Source organism: Aythya ferina, assembly GCF_964211825.1.
Source record: "Aythya ferina genome assembly, chromosome: 3".
NCBI lineage: Eukaryota > Metazoa > Chordata > Aves > Anseriformes > Anatidae > Aythya > Aythya ferina.
This window is the reverse complement of record NC_140298.1, coordinates 92187031-92204486: the sequence shown is the minus strand read 5'-3', so window position 1 is coordinate 92204486 and position 17456 is coordinate 92187031. Positions and strand designations below refer to the sequence as shown.

General features: G+C 34.6%; 1 protein-coding gene across 3 annotated transcripts in view; it reads right to left on the bottom strand.

Moving 5' to 3' along the window:
- Nucleotides 1-2937: 2937 nt before the first annotated feature.
- The window catches only part of LGSN (lengsin, lens protein with glutamine synthetase domain), a gene marked incomplete at both ends in the record, with an annotated part of 44154 nt that continues 29635 nt past the window's right edge, over nt 2938-17456 (bottom strand). For 2 of the 3 annotated variants that reach the window (XM_084515725.1, XM_084515726.1), the window contains 3 exons: nt 2938-4137; nt 5779-5957; nt 15621-16608. In XM_084515725.1, the coding sequence (XP_084371851.1) occupies nt 2938-4137; nt 5779-5957; nt 15621-16608 (2367 nt within the window). Of the gene's footprint in view, nt 4138-5778; nt 5958-15620; nt 16693-17456 lie in introns of those variants that run through there. The other variant, XM_084515724.1, reaches the window with a different exon arrangement.

The window sequence follows — 17456 nt, the reverse complement described above, 5'->3', positions numbered from 1 at the left end:
ATTTAAAACTTGCAGAAGTTTAAATTACCAAACTAGTGATGCTCAAGATATCGATCCTGAATCTGTAGATCAGTGAAGGATTTTTCCAAACAACACTTCAAGTGATGAAATGTTAGTGATACACCAGTCAATAGTAAGCAGTAAGGTTACTATTGCAGTAAGAAGTAGTTATCTTTTTCTTGTTGCCTTTCTCAAGCATAAGCATGAAAATTTGCTCAAAGATGAAGACTACTTTAAGAATGTATGACTGCTTATTTTGAAAGAAATATTTTTGATGTTTTCCGCAGAGTTGGAATTATCTTATTTTTAATATATAGAATATATTTAGGAACCAGTGTTGAACAAAATATTGAACAGAATTTAAGATACAATAACTTCAACCTGCATTTGTGAACCTTTTATTTCAAACAGAATTCAACTGACTATTTCAAACATAGTTATGACAGGTTGGTTATCCAAGTCACAAAAGAACTGAAAGAGCAACATCTCTGTTTTATAAGGTATTTCACTGGGTCTCTCTGGGAAGGGTGAGCTAACATGTTTTATTTAACCTGGTTTATTTTATGAAATAATTTGTGAAAAATAGATATAGATCTGAAATTGGATTTTAGAAACTCTAGTGTGTGAATGCATTTCTATTTCAAGATCGACTTCTAGATAAACTTTAAACTTGTTAAGATAATTATGCCTGAAGAAGCTTAATGCATGTTCCATGGCCATTTCTTGTACAGCTTTGCTTAGCCAGTGTATTTACCATCACATAAAAATTTCATCAGATTAATACATATCCTATATGCAGTGACAGGCTTTAAAACATCCTTGCCAGATGAAGAGCAAGGAATAGCTATTAGCCTGTGCTACTGTTGGGACTGAACAAGGAGTAAGGTAAGAAAGTTGTCTGAGCAAGGAAAATATTTTTGTTGGTATTTTCTGCCAAGAGCTTGTGAAAACAAGAGTAAGAAATTACCAGAAATAGAATACAGTTCTTGGTAAAGATAGGTTCACAAAGCCCCTGAAGAACTTTTAGGGCAGCAAAACAAATATTTTTTTTTTCAGAATGGGAAACTCAGTTTAAAATTCAAGGCTAGACTTGGGTAAAGCAAATCAGCCTGGAGCAGATAAAAATAGTTCCATAATATGGAACACCCAAAAAATAAGCATCAGGTGAGTAAGGGAGAGAAGCAAATCCACGCACCAACCACAAACTGAGACAATGGAACACATTTATTATGTTTCCTCAGATCTGTTCATATCCTCTTGTTATGTGAGTATGAAGTGATTTCTTCTTTGGAATCCTACATCAAGTTTTAGCATATCAGGTGCCTCGTTTGTCTCATGTCCCTGAAGATACTTTAACCTTTAAGTAGACACGAGTGTAAAGATCTGAGAAAGGTTGTACTAAATTAGTGAAGATAACTCCTATTTGAGACTATGAAAACTGAACTGCATGGCCTCGTTACTGCAGCTGATAGAAGGCCATGTTCAGAGACTGTGCCAGTGAGACAGGAACCATACTTAAGGCCAAAGTAAGTCCAAGAGTGTATGAGTCCACCTTAGCCAGCAGTCTAGTAATGGGATAGGCAATGTGCCCTGAGAAAATGGTACATACCATGACTGAGACTACAAAAATAAACGAGATCAGAAACAGTATTGCTTTCAAAGTCTTCTAAAATTATTTCAACATTATTACAGTTGCAGTTCAACTATTAGTGCAAGTATACTATCTAAGTTTCTATAACATAGAAAATTTCCAGTACAACACTCTGGAGGGGAAAAGTGACAGGTCCATCAATAGGCAAGCAACACATTTCTATTTGCACTTTCTAGTTCAAGGGGTTGACAGAGGCAGTGACTGAACCTTGTTTCCACTCCACTAGTGACCCAAAACTTTCACTCAGGAATTCCTACACATCAATTAAAATATTGCAACAAGATAAAGAGCATCATAAACCATTCTTAATGTGGAGCTGGAATACAAAATGATGGTTGGTTTTAATAATAAAGGATGGAAGCAAACCTAAAGAATGAGAGCAAACCTCCTGCCATTCCAAAAAAAATATATATATATATATATATATATATATACACTTAACTTTACACTAGCTACTCTTTCTTATTTTAGGATGGGTTTTCTCCTCTGTATTAATGTTTGTTTTCTAATCTCTGAGTTCATATTTTCACTCACTCTTTCTGATTTTAGTCTGACTCCTTTTCACAGTAATTTTCTTCATCTTTGATAATATCAGGTTGCCCTAAAAAGCCCATTTTAAGCTCTTTATTCTCTGACTTCCTTGTCTTTTTTCTCCTCATTTCTCATTCAACTCTGAATTAACCCATTAACCATCAAAACTGTCATATTACCAACTCTTTTTACTTCATAGTGGTTTGATTCTCCTAGCTTTCCATCAATAATTCCTTCTTCAAGCCACTATTTAATTTCTTTTAATATCTTTATCCAATATATTTTTTTGCAAACTTCACTCAACAGTAATCCTGTTGTATAGATTATTTCATGCCCACTTCTCCCTCCTTTCTTTTCTTTACTACTAAGATACTGATTCCTGTCTCTCAGGTTCTCTAGCCTGAGAGAGTCTTTTGCCTCTCTTTCTACAATGTTCATCATTCTAGATGAAGTTTTGAATTGAAGTCAAATTCTTCTGGTTTATCAACCTTTCTCCTACTGAATAAGCTGGGAGAAATCCCAAAAACAAATGGAACAAAAATTCCTTCGCCTTCAATTTTCCTGCCTGCCACCTTTCACCCCATTACTCCTGCTTTTCTCCACATTATACTTGTCTGTTCACTTAAATTAACTTTTAAAATAATGTTTAAAAAATAATAATAAAATAAAAATAATTTAAAATATGTTTATTAATTTCAAGATTCTTGTCTACAGTATATGCATTTACACAGCATTACTACAGAAGAATGCTCCTTCTAAATAAAATACCCCAAGCATTTATTCCTTTCAATATCCATTTCTTCAGTTTCTAACTCATAATGTTTCATGGCAACAAAATATCTGATAAAAGTTTCACCTAATGCTTCCTGAATGCACGAATCTTTCTCAAGTGCAACAAGAGCATCTTCTAACTTCAGAGGGATGGATGAAGGTTTCAGATCAGAAACAAGGTTTTCTTCTTGGGACATATCATCATACCTAAGTCCTCTTTTTATTCCATCTAGACCTGCAGCAACTGTAGCAGCAAGCACAAGGTAGGGGTTTGCTGTAGCAGAACTTAATTTATTATCTATATGAGTACCTTTTCCAACATGACATTTGATGTTAAAGGCACAGCTGTTATCATTATATGCCCATTTTGCATTTACAGTCTCTTTTGATTCTTTACTGTATTTGGAATAAGGCTTACGGCAGCTGGTGGTAGGAGCCATCAAACAGCTAATAGCTGCTGAGTGTGCCAAGAGACCGGATAACCAATTTTTTCCAATATCTGTGAGCTCCTCAACTCCATAACCAGCAGAAAACAAATTCTTTTGGCCATTCACATCCCACAGACTGTGTGAAAGAGCCCCTGAATTGTAGAATCCTGATTCTGAGAAAAAGCTAGCTACATAGTTGTACTTCTTAGCCACCTCTTTAATGCCTGTTCTAAATGTGAAGGCACTGTCAGCAGCATCTATTCCAAATGCTGGATGAAAAGTGATCTCCATTTGTCCAGGCCCACTGGAAGAAGAAAAGCTTTCAATATTGGCTCCAGTATAATACATTCCTTCAATGAGCTCCTGAATGAATGTCTGGTCATGGTTATTTAGTATCGTTGCTGCAGGAAAGGATATTGTCTTTGAATTTACAACCTCAGTAATGCCATAAATACAAAATTCATAAGTGAAAGCAGAGTGTAGAGAAAAGCCATTGTCCTGAAGCTGGCTCAGCTGCTTCTTGGCGATGTGCCTAGGTGAGGTCATTAGGGGGTTGCCCAGTACAGTGAAAGAATCACATATCACTCTAGCAGTCTGCTCAGTCCAGGGTAGAATTCGAAACGTTGATAAATCAGGATTGAGGATTATGTCACAATTAAAATTTGTTGCATTTATGTAATCTATTTCATTATCCTTAGGATTCAGGGTCAGTTCAAGATAACTTCTGGGCATGGCAACACCATGAATTGCTTTTTCCTAAAACACAGAGCAGAATGACAGATTACCAGATGAGAAAAGAACCGAACAGTATTTCTATGTATGTTAAATTTACGAAACACAGACTCTTAGCAGGAATAAAAAAACACCTAAGACACAGTTCTCACTGAGGTGGTGGATAACATTCAATTACGGTGTCAATGAGAAACCCAATGAAAACCCTGGCATCAGATATCCTGATGATTGCTTTTTAAATTCCCATGCACAACTGGAAAGAAAAAAATTTTGTTCAGCACCTAATCTTCCATGGTCATTGTACAATTATGGAATCATCAGTTATATGGAAACTTTACAAGTCAAGCTTTAATTTATAACCACTTTTTTAGGCTTTCACATTCTCAGAGCATTTACTTTACATAGATCCAAGTGACCACACAAGACTCATGTCAAAACAAATTCAGTCTGTCACTTCCCTTTAAATGTCATAACATGTACCTCACTATTTTTCAGATGCAAAGTTAAGCCAAAAATTTATGGATCTGTCAAATAAGGAGGGGAGGGGAGGGGAAGGGCGGGGAGGGGAGGCGAGGGGAGGTGAGGAGAGGCAAGGAGAGGCAAGGTTATGCCAACATCTACTTAGTGAAACTTGGTTCATGTTTAAGTCTTACATTTATTCATCTAAGAGAAAGGGTTACCATCTGAATCATCAGAAGACACAAAATGAACCTAAAAAGGGGGAAACATTTTAGCTCTGTCTCTGGCTGATAAAACAAAATTTTGCTTATCCAGATGGAATATTTTTTAAACACTTCAAACTGCACACAACGGCTCCTCTTAAATTTAATAAATAAATATCTGCCTTTTCTAAAACAGGTGGAAATCTAGTGGTAACAATTCTCACTAACTAGCATCCATAACCAAAACTGCCCACTTTGGTGAATACTGCTGCAAAGTTTCTAAGCTGTCCATTCAACATTGAAGAAGTACTGAAGGTAAAAGCCCTATATTACACCCAACTCTCTGTCCACCAAAACCTCCACCAAAAATTAATTAATTAAATAAATAAATAAATTGATCACTCTCTTCTGTGCATATACATACAGATATAGTACAAATATTTGTACTGATATGAGTGAAAGTATAATATAGCTATGCACATGAAGTATCATAGAAGCAATATACTGAAAAGGCTGACTAGTCAGGGATACAATTGCTTCTTAATTTGGTTCTTATCTCCTGAATCATCAATATGGCAAGTATTGTTATTAAATCATTATTTTCTCATCTGATTTACTCATAGCTAAATGCATTTTCATTTCCTCATTTTCCTTCTGTTAGTGGTTACACTTTTTCTTTACTGATATTCAGGAACCAAAATCTTTATAATAGTGTTGAACTTGATAATTCTGATGAAAGAGATTATTAGAAGTGCAAATAACTGAAATTATTAGATTTACTTATTTAGATTACCATTTTTGTGGAACAGAGGGTAATCTAAATTAAAAGGGGAGAGGGGGAGTCTAGATCCTTTGGGAACATTAACAAGTAGAAGGAACAGAAAATTTGTTCAAAGTTGAACTTTCTGCCTGCACTCCAAAAATAATATATGTATATATAACATAAATTAAGGATGATGCCATGAAAATACATTACCATATACCTAAAAAACAAAATACTTACATGAAAAAAGCGAGAAGGAATGTTCTTTGATCTTGACACACCATGGAGGTCTATTGATTCAAATCTGACAAACTGTATGTTGTCTCTGGCCATCTGCTGCTTAATAAATTCAATATGAGAGAACAGGTGAAGGAGAGTTGGATTTCTGAGGCTGTTTATATCAGGCTCTCTGCTGGATGCTAAAAGTGAAGAGGAATGTTCACATCAAACAAAATAATGAATGCTGGAATACAGGCTGTTCTAAAAAAAGTGCAATAGTGGCAAACAATGACAAAAAATAGTGTAAAAACAGAACTGAGAAAAAGATATGGATCACAAAATATTTTTTATAAGTAAATGGGCAATTTTGGCCTGAGGATCCATATAGAATCCCTTGTTTTCTGGAGTGGCCTATAATTTGAATGAATTTTTATTGTGATAAGAAAACACAGAAGTATCATGTAGTAAATCCAGGAATTTCTGAGGGATACCTCAGCTGTTTTGTTGGGTGAATTTAGGAGTACAAATAGCAGCTGGATATTTATTTCTCACTGAAACCTGATAGAATTCAGGTGCTGTATTTCTTTAATGCCTTCGAAAAACACATGGATACAGAACTGTGATAAAAAGGGCACTTATCTATTAAATCTTTCCCAGTACCTTCTAAGGAAGCCTGCAGTCTTCTCCACAGGCAGCAAACATTTAAGAGAAGTTTCTGCATTTACTGGTATAGAGTTGCCTTCTTTACTGTATTACAGAAGCTGTAGGACAATATAAACTTTTTGGTATAAAAGCAGTAACATTTGAGTATAATTTTTATAGCGGAGCAGAGACCTAGGCACTGTAACTTCTTTTCACAAACCTCTTCATCTGCCAGATGGCTTTCCCTTTAAGTGTCTAAGTATTATTACTATCCAAGTTAAACTGAATAAAACATTAATTTCAATTTATTACAATAAACTTATTAAATCAAGGGCAAAATCTGATATTATGAAAAAAAAAAAAAAAATCAGTACAAAGCAAGAAGGTAAAACCAAGGGAAAAAAAAAAAAAAAAAAAAAAAAAAAAAAAGTTGTAACATCTTCACCTGTGAGCAGTTTATTAAAATACCTTTTTCCTTCTGTCTTCTATAAATATCAGGGAACTATGTCCTTAAATGGATATACACTGAATAAGGAAGTATTGTTTAAATTTTGTGTTACATTCTCTGTTACAATTGCAGCTAAAACACAACTAGTGAGCACAGAATATATGTAAACTATCTTATATTGTCATTCAAGTAATTGTTATTTGAATTCCAATTCAGTTGTCCTATAACTTTGTTCTACAACATAAATGTTTACTGACTTTTAGCAAATTTGACCTCCTTATGGACCATCAATTAGCCATCTATTAACAGAAAATAAACTGTGGCTATTTATCAGATGGAAAGAGTTCATAAATATTCTAAAAAGTGTAAAAAGCCTGAGGTTTTTCAATCTAAAAAGACTGCTCAAGCCTTTATTCTACGAGTGTTTAACATTAAAGTGTAAACGTTAAAAAAGTAAAATAAATAAATAAATAAATAAATGAAAAAGCAAAAATTGTCTTCTCCAGTTGGACTTATGATTAATTATAACTTTTTCTAGATTTATCTAGAACTAAAATTAACATTGACCTAGTAAAATTAACAATGACCTAGTAAATAAAACTAGGCTAAATACCAATTTGGACAACACAATAGTCAAAAGACAGATATTTATTTTATTTACAAGATTCTTGACACAAAATCTGTTAGAATCAATAGAAATACTACCACTACTTTCACATTTTAGAGGCAGTTTGTCATTTATGATATCACTTGTATATTGTCTTTCCCACTGAAATTATAAGGTTTTGTAAATTATATGATAGATAAAAATATTAATATCTCTGTCTTGAGACTTAATATCTCTGACTGATTTTGAAAATATGAAAGGTTTTTTTTGTTTGTTTGTTTGTTTGTTGTTTTGTTTTGTTTGTTTTTTTTTTTTTTGCATAATATAGAGAATGACTGATCAATAGCAATACTTCTTATGTTTCTCCAGCACAAGTCACAAAACTACATTTTGTTGGTAGCTGCTGTATAAATCACTGGCAAACTAAGTCCATGAAACTAGTGATGACTAAAGTTTAGAAAGGTGCACTGAGGATCTGAGTACTTTATCTTTTCCCAGTTTGTACAATCATTAACTAGAGCATTAGCTAACAGAGAGAAGGTAGCTAATAAATAAATGTCTACCCGAATTCAATGCACAGTCTTACATTCTTATGAGGTAGGACTGTATCCACGAGTGTTCCCCTAGCTCCCCGAGACTGTAGAAGTAACAACAAATTCATTCTCAATTCATAAACCCTACTTACAGAAACATGTACGTACATTTCACAAGGTGTTCAGATTTGGTTTCAGTTTTTCATTTTAAAAAATAATTATAAATCCATACTATATTTCTTATGTTTAATCAGTAGTACACAGGAAAGCATTTAATGTTTCTATGTTTCTGTCTGTATTTCCAATTCAAGTTAACACAGAGGAAAAAATAGTATGGCTTATGTTTGTTTTGCAATTACTACAAACTAGCTACTAATCCATGTAAATTATCTACATATATCTTTTTTAAATATGAATATACAAAACTACAAATATTAATACTCCCTAAGTCTACAAACTCTACAAACTATAGTATTGTGATTATTTCTAGCAGAAGAGTGATGTCATTCTTGAATTATTACTATTGAAATCATTCAGTTTCCTAAGAACAGCTGACTTCTGTCTAGGGCAAATTGTTAACATTTGCTTTATGTTCTCAGAAAAGTACCATCACAGAAGGAAAGTCCACATGTCCCAGATCAATCTGTCGTTATCTGCTTGTTCAAAGAAATTCTTTCCCATGGTCTCTTGTTAAATCATGCAGCATCTAAAGCAAACAATTTCTCAGTTCTATAAGAGGTGACTGTGTCAAACTGATGAAACAAAAAGAACATGTTACATGTTACCAGGGGACTTAACAGTGACAGGAAAAGGCTGACCTAACAAATGTAGTAATATTGGAAACTCTTCTTTGAGAAATACAACCACCAAGGTAACATAAGGCAATAACAGCAGATACCAGGAGGTAGTCTCCAGATACAAATCATGCACTGGAGAAGAGACCAAGAGACCACATTTCCACTGGTGCCCTCAAGTCTCTTCTTCCAGCAGCACCAGCTGTGCTAGATACAACGCTGCTGCAGTCATATAGCTGCTCTGCTCCCTCCTCCTGTCCCATGAGAAGGGGTCTGGGTGCCCTTAGAAATCTGTCATTGGGTGCTCTGAAGATCTGTGTGATATTGAACCCCTTTATAAGTCTTGGGTAGATGATATTCACTGGCAATGTGTCCAATGGGATAAATACATTTATACCCTTCTAAATCCTATGAAAATACCTGTCAGTAGTAACTTAAATATAGCCATTCATCTTTACATGACTCTGGTCTGTGTATTTAAGAGCAGACAGTGTACTTGGTTTGTACAGCATATTCTTACATTTGTCTTAAAACATTAACAGCCTCTTTCTCAAAACTCATATGAGAGCCTTTCTAATGTTATATTCTTATATTCTTACTGCTACTATTTAAACTCTCTCCTTTGTATCCCCATCTGCTTGTTTAACATGCTAAGTAGGAGTACTGAGTTATATTTAAATAGTAGTGTTGATATGAATGGCTATCAGAAACATTTACACTTGAAAACATTATGTAATTTAACTTTCTTTTCATCTAACTATAGTTTCATCAAAAATGTTTACAATGTTGATTTTTGTAGTCAAAAGGTGTTCCATAACTCTTATTTTTGCTCCCTACAAGCCCTCTGACAGGGGAAGAAAGATGTAACCATACCAAAAAATTATCAAAGTGTGGGAGAAAGTAAAAATATTTCCCTGTTTGATTATCATATTTGAATATTTTTCCATCTGTTTCTTTGTCTCATTTTATCTTGCTTTCCTTTTTAATCTTAACTCTGAAAATGGCTTTTTAAACTAATGTGGTCACAGAGAAGTTCAGCTCTTTTTCATGAGTTTCATATCTAATTTAGAGGTCAGTTTCAACCATCCACAGATTATTCTTTCCAAACTCTACAACAGTACATGACATAGCTTCTCAGAGGAGCTACATTATTGAGAATTAAAATACAAAATACAATTTTATTTACCAATTGATGAAAGACAAAATAAAAGACTCATTTTTTTCTGTCTTCCAGGGTGTTTTATAAAATGGTTGTTCTGTATTGAATGAGAAAATCATCACATTTTTATATAAAAGTTAGAGACAATTCCACCTAGACAAGAGGATTTGAAAATAAAATATGTAGAAATGTCTGAAAATAATAATGTGGGTAATACCCAATTGATAATCTTAAATGTAATGGATATAGAGTGCCATGCCTTTCTTCAAACTCAAATAGAAAAATTGGATTTAAGGGGGGAATCATTAAGCCAAGTTCCATGAAGTGAGTTATACAGTATTACAAACTAGATAGCCCCTTCTGATTTAAAAATATTTGAACTAATGAGGAAAATAAATAAATAAATAAATAATAAAACAAAACAAAACAATGAGTGCAAGAACTACATTAGCCAAAAGTGTAATTATTTAGGGAAAAGAAGGTAGAGACTAAATTCTTCCTGAATACATTATAGAAGGAGAGGTGGCAAGCAAAGAAATCAAGCAGACACTCTATTCCACTTACATTAGGTCTAAACTAGTATATATGGCAATTGTTACTATCACTGTTATTAGAGATAAACTAAGTGTCTCAAAAAGGACAGAAAGAATTACTGACTATACCTCTTTTTCTCACAGAGCTACAGGATGACTAGCTTACTGCAGGCACCAGAGACAGATGAGAAGAATTTCACCCAAAAGAGTACATAATAGAGCAGAAAGATAGGATGGAAGTGCTATCTGAACATTTTTGTTTTGTATAGATCAAGAAAAAAAATGGGAAATCATATAGAGACACAGCAGGAAGAGATTTTCTGCTATTGGTATGAAAGATAAAGGACTTAGGAGTTTTGGTTTGCTTTAAAGAAAAATATCTGCTCTTAGAGTTTGTGAGGCAAAAAAAAAAAAAAAAGTAAAAAAATAAAGTAGCAAGTTATATACAGCTCAGCTCTAAGGAAAAATGAAGTAAAAAGAAAATGTGATGGTTTATTTGACAGAAAATAGGGACAATCGAGAAAGTTTAGGAAGGAGCTAAGTTTCAGCCATGTTATATTCAAGTTGAGTTCAAAATATTGAAAAAGCAACATCAGAAAAATAAAATTAACTGCAGATAGGGTATAAGGAAGGAACGTGATGAAATAGCACAGCATTGTTTTTTTCTCTTTGGGAGAGCTGTGAAAACAGAACAGATTGTATAAAATATAAAGCAGAGAAGACCAGCAAGTCAAAAACACCATCTTCCCCACAGTAATCCCCAAAGTCATGCAGGAATGACTGCAAGAGGTACTGAACATGATCAGCCCAGAACAGGATTTTACAAACCTCTCCAGTGTCCACTTACAGCTCCTAAAGTGTCTTCATTTCTACTTCCTGATCAATGAGCAAAATCAATAAGAACAGACAGACATTCCTCTTCCAGGTGAGCACAGGGGATGGTGAACTCTGGCAGCAAGGAGTTCAGACTTTGTTAAAAACATGTGGACAAGCATTGGTTTCTGTGGAGCAAAAAGTCTATGCTATTTGCATTGTATGAAAGTCTTCTTTTCATACTTCTGCCTGTAAATACCAGTTATCACCTCTTCTGACTGCCTTTTTACCAACAGCCTTGAACATGTCAAGAATGGCATCATGAGATTACTCACTGTAACTGAAAAGTGCTCATAGAGTTGATAAGTTCCACTCTTAAGAAATATAAGAAATATAGCCTGTTAGCATCTATTTGACGTATGGGTCCCTTCCAACTCAGGACATTCTATAGAGAATTTAGCAAAGGAACTAATAGTAACTTGAATATTTGGGGTCAACACCCGAATAACTTCTCACGTTGGAGTTCTTTTTCTGCGCACCTAACATTTCAACAGTCACTGGGTAACTTGCGATGCCTACAGCTATAGTTAAGACATATTTTCATTCTTCAGAAATTTTCTCCACCCTCCTGATCCCATGCTGGTCACATATACATGTCCTTACTTGACATATGCACAAGATCAGCCCTGTTGAGAGGACCCATTCCTGGAGCTGTGCACATTTTAGCTCTTCCTTGTTTTGTTTTTTTTTTCTCAGCTACAGACCAGGATGTACAAAAGGGCATTTACAGTGTGTTGCCCACCTACAGCTACATGGAGATGCTGCTGTCTCTTAAGATACAGCAGATAGCTTTGTCCTAAGCCTGTGCAGTGGCACCAGGTTGTTCAGTTCAATTAATTTCCTTCTGTGACAAAGAGAGCCCCACCCATGTTGTGAATCACGATCCTTGGGAACTCCAGATTTCTCAGATAAAATTTTCTTCTGTCTCCTCTCTGGTTACCACAGTATAAACATTCCAGTTTAGCAGTATGTAAAGCAACATGTGATATGTTCTGAGTTCAGTGAGGTTAATATACATTTACATTATATACTACATATATAAAACGTATTCCTGTGTGTATATGTACATGCTATGAAGTGTTGTGTAATGCTATATACATTACACTTCATCTGCATTTTTACTCTTTGGAAGATTCTTGGTCTCCCAAGATCACAGGCAGTGAACAGCTTACGAAGCATCTGATTATTAATGACTACATGCTAATTTGCAGAAGTGCCCATAATTATCATATATGGATACTTATGCAAAAAAAATTCATAAATTCGTGTTAATGCAGTCAGTAGAATTACCTAATTAGCTTTAAGTGTTAGCTTCTATCTTTCCATGGTGATGAATTAAATTCAAAGAGCTTTAGTTTCAGCTCCAGTTTCACTGACAGTGTCTAAACAGTATTTTTCATGTTGGCCAAATACTTTGGGTGTCATTTATTTATTTTTTATTATTATTATGCTGCATCGTTGTTGTTGTTGTTGTTGTTGTTATGTTATTTTTTTTCCCTCAAACACTTCTTTTCACAAAAAAGTTGGCAAGCAATATATTAAGTATTCAGAAGATGAATAGAAATCCCATGCAACTTCCAAACAGAAATTTGGAACAAATGCATGAACTTCTTTTTTTTTTGAGAGATGTTAACCAGGTAACTAGCATGGCTATATTTCAATCCTCTGCATTACAATAAGTCCCAGCTATGTTTTAGCCCTCCTACTGCTTCCATCTAGTGATTGTCCATTAACTGAAAGGATAGGTGTGTAGTTTTAGAACAGTAAAGTATACTCCAGACATCCAAATGTCTGTAAGTGCTCAACATAACTAAAGAATTACACTGGGCAGTATTTATCTAATTTTTTTTATTATAGCCATATAATTTCAATGCTCTCCTACTTTGTATTCTATATTAAACAGAGACACAAAGAGAACAATCTCTGTGTTTATTTGTAAATCCAATGTTTTGAAAATTTGCTGAATATGAGTAGTGTTTCAGATAGACGCAGTATAGATGTATAGTATACATGTCTAGATCCAAGACTTTTGTTCAATCACTTTTGTAACTAAAATGTTCAAGATAACATTTTAGTCATAAAATATTTTGGATTTTTTCTTATAAATCTTAATTGGCAATGAAATATTGTTTATGCAAAGACTCATTAAAGACTGCAGAATTTTATCTAAATCTTTCTTCCCTTCATTTGAGCTACTGAGTATATTCAATGAAGATTAATTTCAAAGCACACAAGTTTCTATGTAAGTAGAAACTATTTCTACACAAATAATGTGTTGTTTTTGTTTTTTGCTTGTGGTTTTTTTTTTCATATACTAGTGGAACTATAAAAGTATACATGGTACCCTGTCATTTGTTTGGTAAAAGACAAATGGAATCCAAACCGTATGTGACTTGTTTTGTTTTAGATGTGACAAAACAGTATTCCCTCCCCTCCATTCATAGTTAGTTTTCAACTAGAGTTCACTCACAGTCATTTTACTGCCAGTGACACAGGTAAAGATTAACCCCAGGTTCATTTAGGCATTTCAGAGTTAGGAAAATAATCTAAACTAAACATGTAGAATTCTTCCCCATTGAGGAGAAAGAGAAGCCAGTTTCTCAAGACCAATTTCTCTAACCAATTTCTTTCCATTTTCTTTAACCATTCTGTCTTTGAACAGAGAATGACTGTCTTTCTCTGTCTTTCTCTACTGACAAAGAAATGAGCTTGACTAGATAGACACTTTAGTGGCTATATTCTGGTTGAAATCTCTCTGTAGAGTCTACAGTTAATCTAATCAAATCCTTATACTTTTTAAATGGTGTTATGAAAAAGAATAGTTTTTTACATTTTTTAAAACTTATTTTCTGGTTTTGCAGAAAACAATAGTAATCTAAATTTGGCAATTAATTTTGCTAACCTTTCAGCAGGGGAAAAATACTGTAAAGGAACAACAATATTGTAAGGGAACAACATCCATTGTAGGCTAAGAAATAATCCTCTAACTTGTTTGTTCTAATAGACAAAAATAGAGAGTGATTTGAGCACAAAATATCATTTCAGACCTTTATGTTTCTCATATAGTGCACTGAATTACTGCTGATGATCATAGAGTCGTAGAATAGTTTGGGTTGGAAGGAACCTCAAAGATCATCTAGTTCCAGGCCCCCTGCCATGGGTAGGAACACCTCCCACTATGAACAACTATTCATGGATATTATATTCTGAATTGTTCAAACTGGTTAACACAATGTCTATTGAAAAATCCTCCTGTGCCCAACAAAATTTCATATATTCAAACTGCCTGTTTTCAGAGCATATACAACCATGTTTCTACCATCTGAAAGCAGACTTTTCAAAGAGCAGGATAACTTAATATTGTTATACAAATTTAATTGTGACTTATAGATTTTATTATATAGTCAATGATAGACTTTTTTTTTTATTAATGAAGAGTAAAGATTCGTATTTATTGTATCAGTCATATAAGTCAGAGGGCATCGTATCTACCCTGAAAAGCTGATGATGTTATCTGATCCTGATACTCCTGGAAGTTTATTAACATGATATCTCTTCAACTGGTAAACTGTTGTTTGTGTCCTTCCTGGAAAACACACAAAGCAACTAACAGCTCAAGCCCATCACATTATTATAGTTAATAGTAGCATTCAGCTTGCTGATCCAGCTAGCCCAGAAGTCTAGTTTTTACTGTTTCAAAGAAACCACTACCTATTAGTAGCAATTAATCTGCTCTATAAACATTTCCAAAATGGACTTATTGAACACCATGAAGATACGTGGAAGTTCTCTGCCTCGTTTGCTTTTCTTCCCCTATATTTTATATTAGATGTTTTGCATTCCAGTCCTCTCACAGGACTAATAATTGCAAACATCATACCTACATGGGAGCAATTTTCACTGCTGGATATGTTAACAAAAAGGAAATTTTAAGAAACCCAACTGCCTTCAGAGTTTTTCAGTGTCTAGCAGACCTTTGGGAAATGTTGCCTGCACTTAGTTTAAATGAGGAAATATTTCAGTTTTAATGAACATGACATGACCACTTGTGCATGGCAGTTTTTGGCAGGCAGCTTGGCATCATAAATGCCTTACTTTCTAAAAAACTCAGCACAGATGTAGGGTAGAACTTCTGATCCACCCCAATGATACAGAAATGATGGGTATCAATTTTCTCATTAGTTCTGACTAAATTTTGCAACTTCACAAAACCCCACAAAATAACAGAAGCATTTTCTTTAACAGCACAGCAGGTGTTGGCTAAATATCCTTACCAGTATGGCTTGCAGAAGAGCCGAACTCAATCTCTGGAGCAGTGCTTTCTGCACTCGTAGAAGTTGCTGGTTGTCTCAGAATAGGCTGATCCACCTCACCGCCTGCTGGCTGTTGCTGAGCAGTCCCAGCAGAGCTGAGAACCAGAAGAGACTTGCTCTGCTGTCCCACTCCCTCCTTGTGGAGACTGTGGTACTTTTGATTCTCTTTTCCAAAATGGAGACTAAACAAGTCAAAGGGTCTGCCCTGTTTATCAGCTATTTTCTCCCCATGCTTCAAGTTTTGCTGAGAAAAAGTGCCACCTGACCTACCACTACAATTGGGCCCATGGTCAGGAAGAGGACTTTCACTTAGAAGTTTTTTCAGCTCTTCCAGACTTTGTTCAGAAATGCCAGGTGTGAAGGACTCTGCAGTACTTCTTCCATGTGTGGTTGCAGTACTCTCCAGGAAGCCTGTCTTTGTCATATGAAATTTGCTGTCTTCATCTGTCCTACCCTGTTCTTCTTGTATACACTCCATCTTTTCACTGTCCTCTTCCTTGTACACTGTGTCTGCACACCCAGCTTTTTCTGTGTTGTTGGCAGCTTGTACATCCATGGGCAACTTTGTTTTACCTGGTGTATCTATCTTCTTATGCATTTTTTCTATTACTTTTACCCCAGTGCCAGCATCTTCTGGGATTTCATGTGTTTCCCCAGACATGTCTTCTTTCATGTTGCTGACAAAATGGGAAATGCCACTACCCCCTCTGTCTTTTTGCACTGGAGGAAAATTAGTCAGGTTTTGAATAGATTGATGCGATGGTGGTTCTGAACAACCAGTGATTCCTTGAAGATGATGAGGATCTGGGATTTCTGAGGTATGAGACAACTCCGTCTTCTCATTTTCTAACAGAGGAACATGCTTTGTGGTACCTTTGACTCCTTTTTTCTTTCTGAAACTACATATATTGTTGCCATCAACTTCGTCATTTGCAATTCCAGATGTGTTCTGCAACCAGCAATAAAATATACAACCAAATAATATGCATGAATGAAACAGAACATAGGAATGGTCTACTAGCACCAGCTTCATTTATTTTGTGGCACTTCCATCACTTCTTGGTCATGGAGGTCTTTGTGGTTACTTACTACCTTCAAATTATACTATTTGGATAAAAGGTTCCTACTGAAAATTGAGTGAGAAGGTCTTAGGTTTTAAAACAAAACAATGTACCTTCATAATTTAATTTTTAGGCAATCTTAGTAAATGAAAATATAAGATGTACACTGTGTGACATCATTTGTCAAAAAAGACATGGCCTTTAAATATGAAAAAGTGTGTTTTAATCATTACATTTATACATGTTCTTGTTCATATCAAAAACATTTGTATTTATAAAGGAAATAAATAGCCTTAAAACAGAATGCTGCCAATCATTTGGGATTGTATGGGAAGTGAAACCTAAAAATAATCTGGCTTTAACTGAATTTCAAGGACCTAGTTTGGCCAAATAACCAAACTGCCAGGGCAGCTGTCAAATAAACAAATCTCTATTTGGATTATAATGAGGAAAGAACCAGAGGATAATATTTACCTTTATATTTGGCATTAATATGATTTACATTGTAGTGTTGGGAGCAGATTTCTAAATTTATATAAAAAATATGGAGATGGTGCAAAGAGAAGCAACAAAAAATAATCTGTTAGCATTATCCCACAGAATATCAAGAAGTATCTGAATCATCTCTCCTAAGTATACTGATAGGATCATTTTTGGTCCTATTACTATGGGTAATTACCCCATCACTGTAGGTAATTAATTATTTTACAAACTATCAAGGTAGGGATCAAATTCT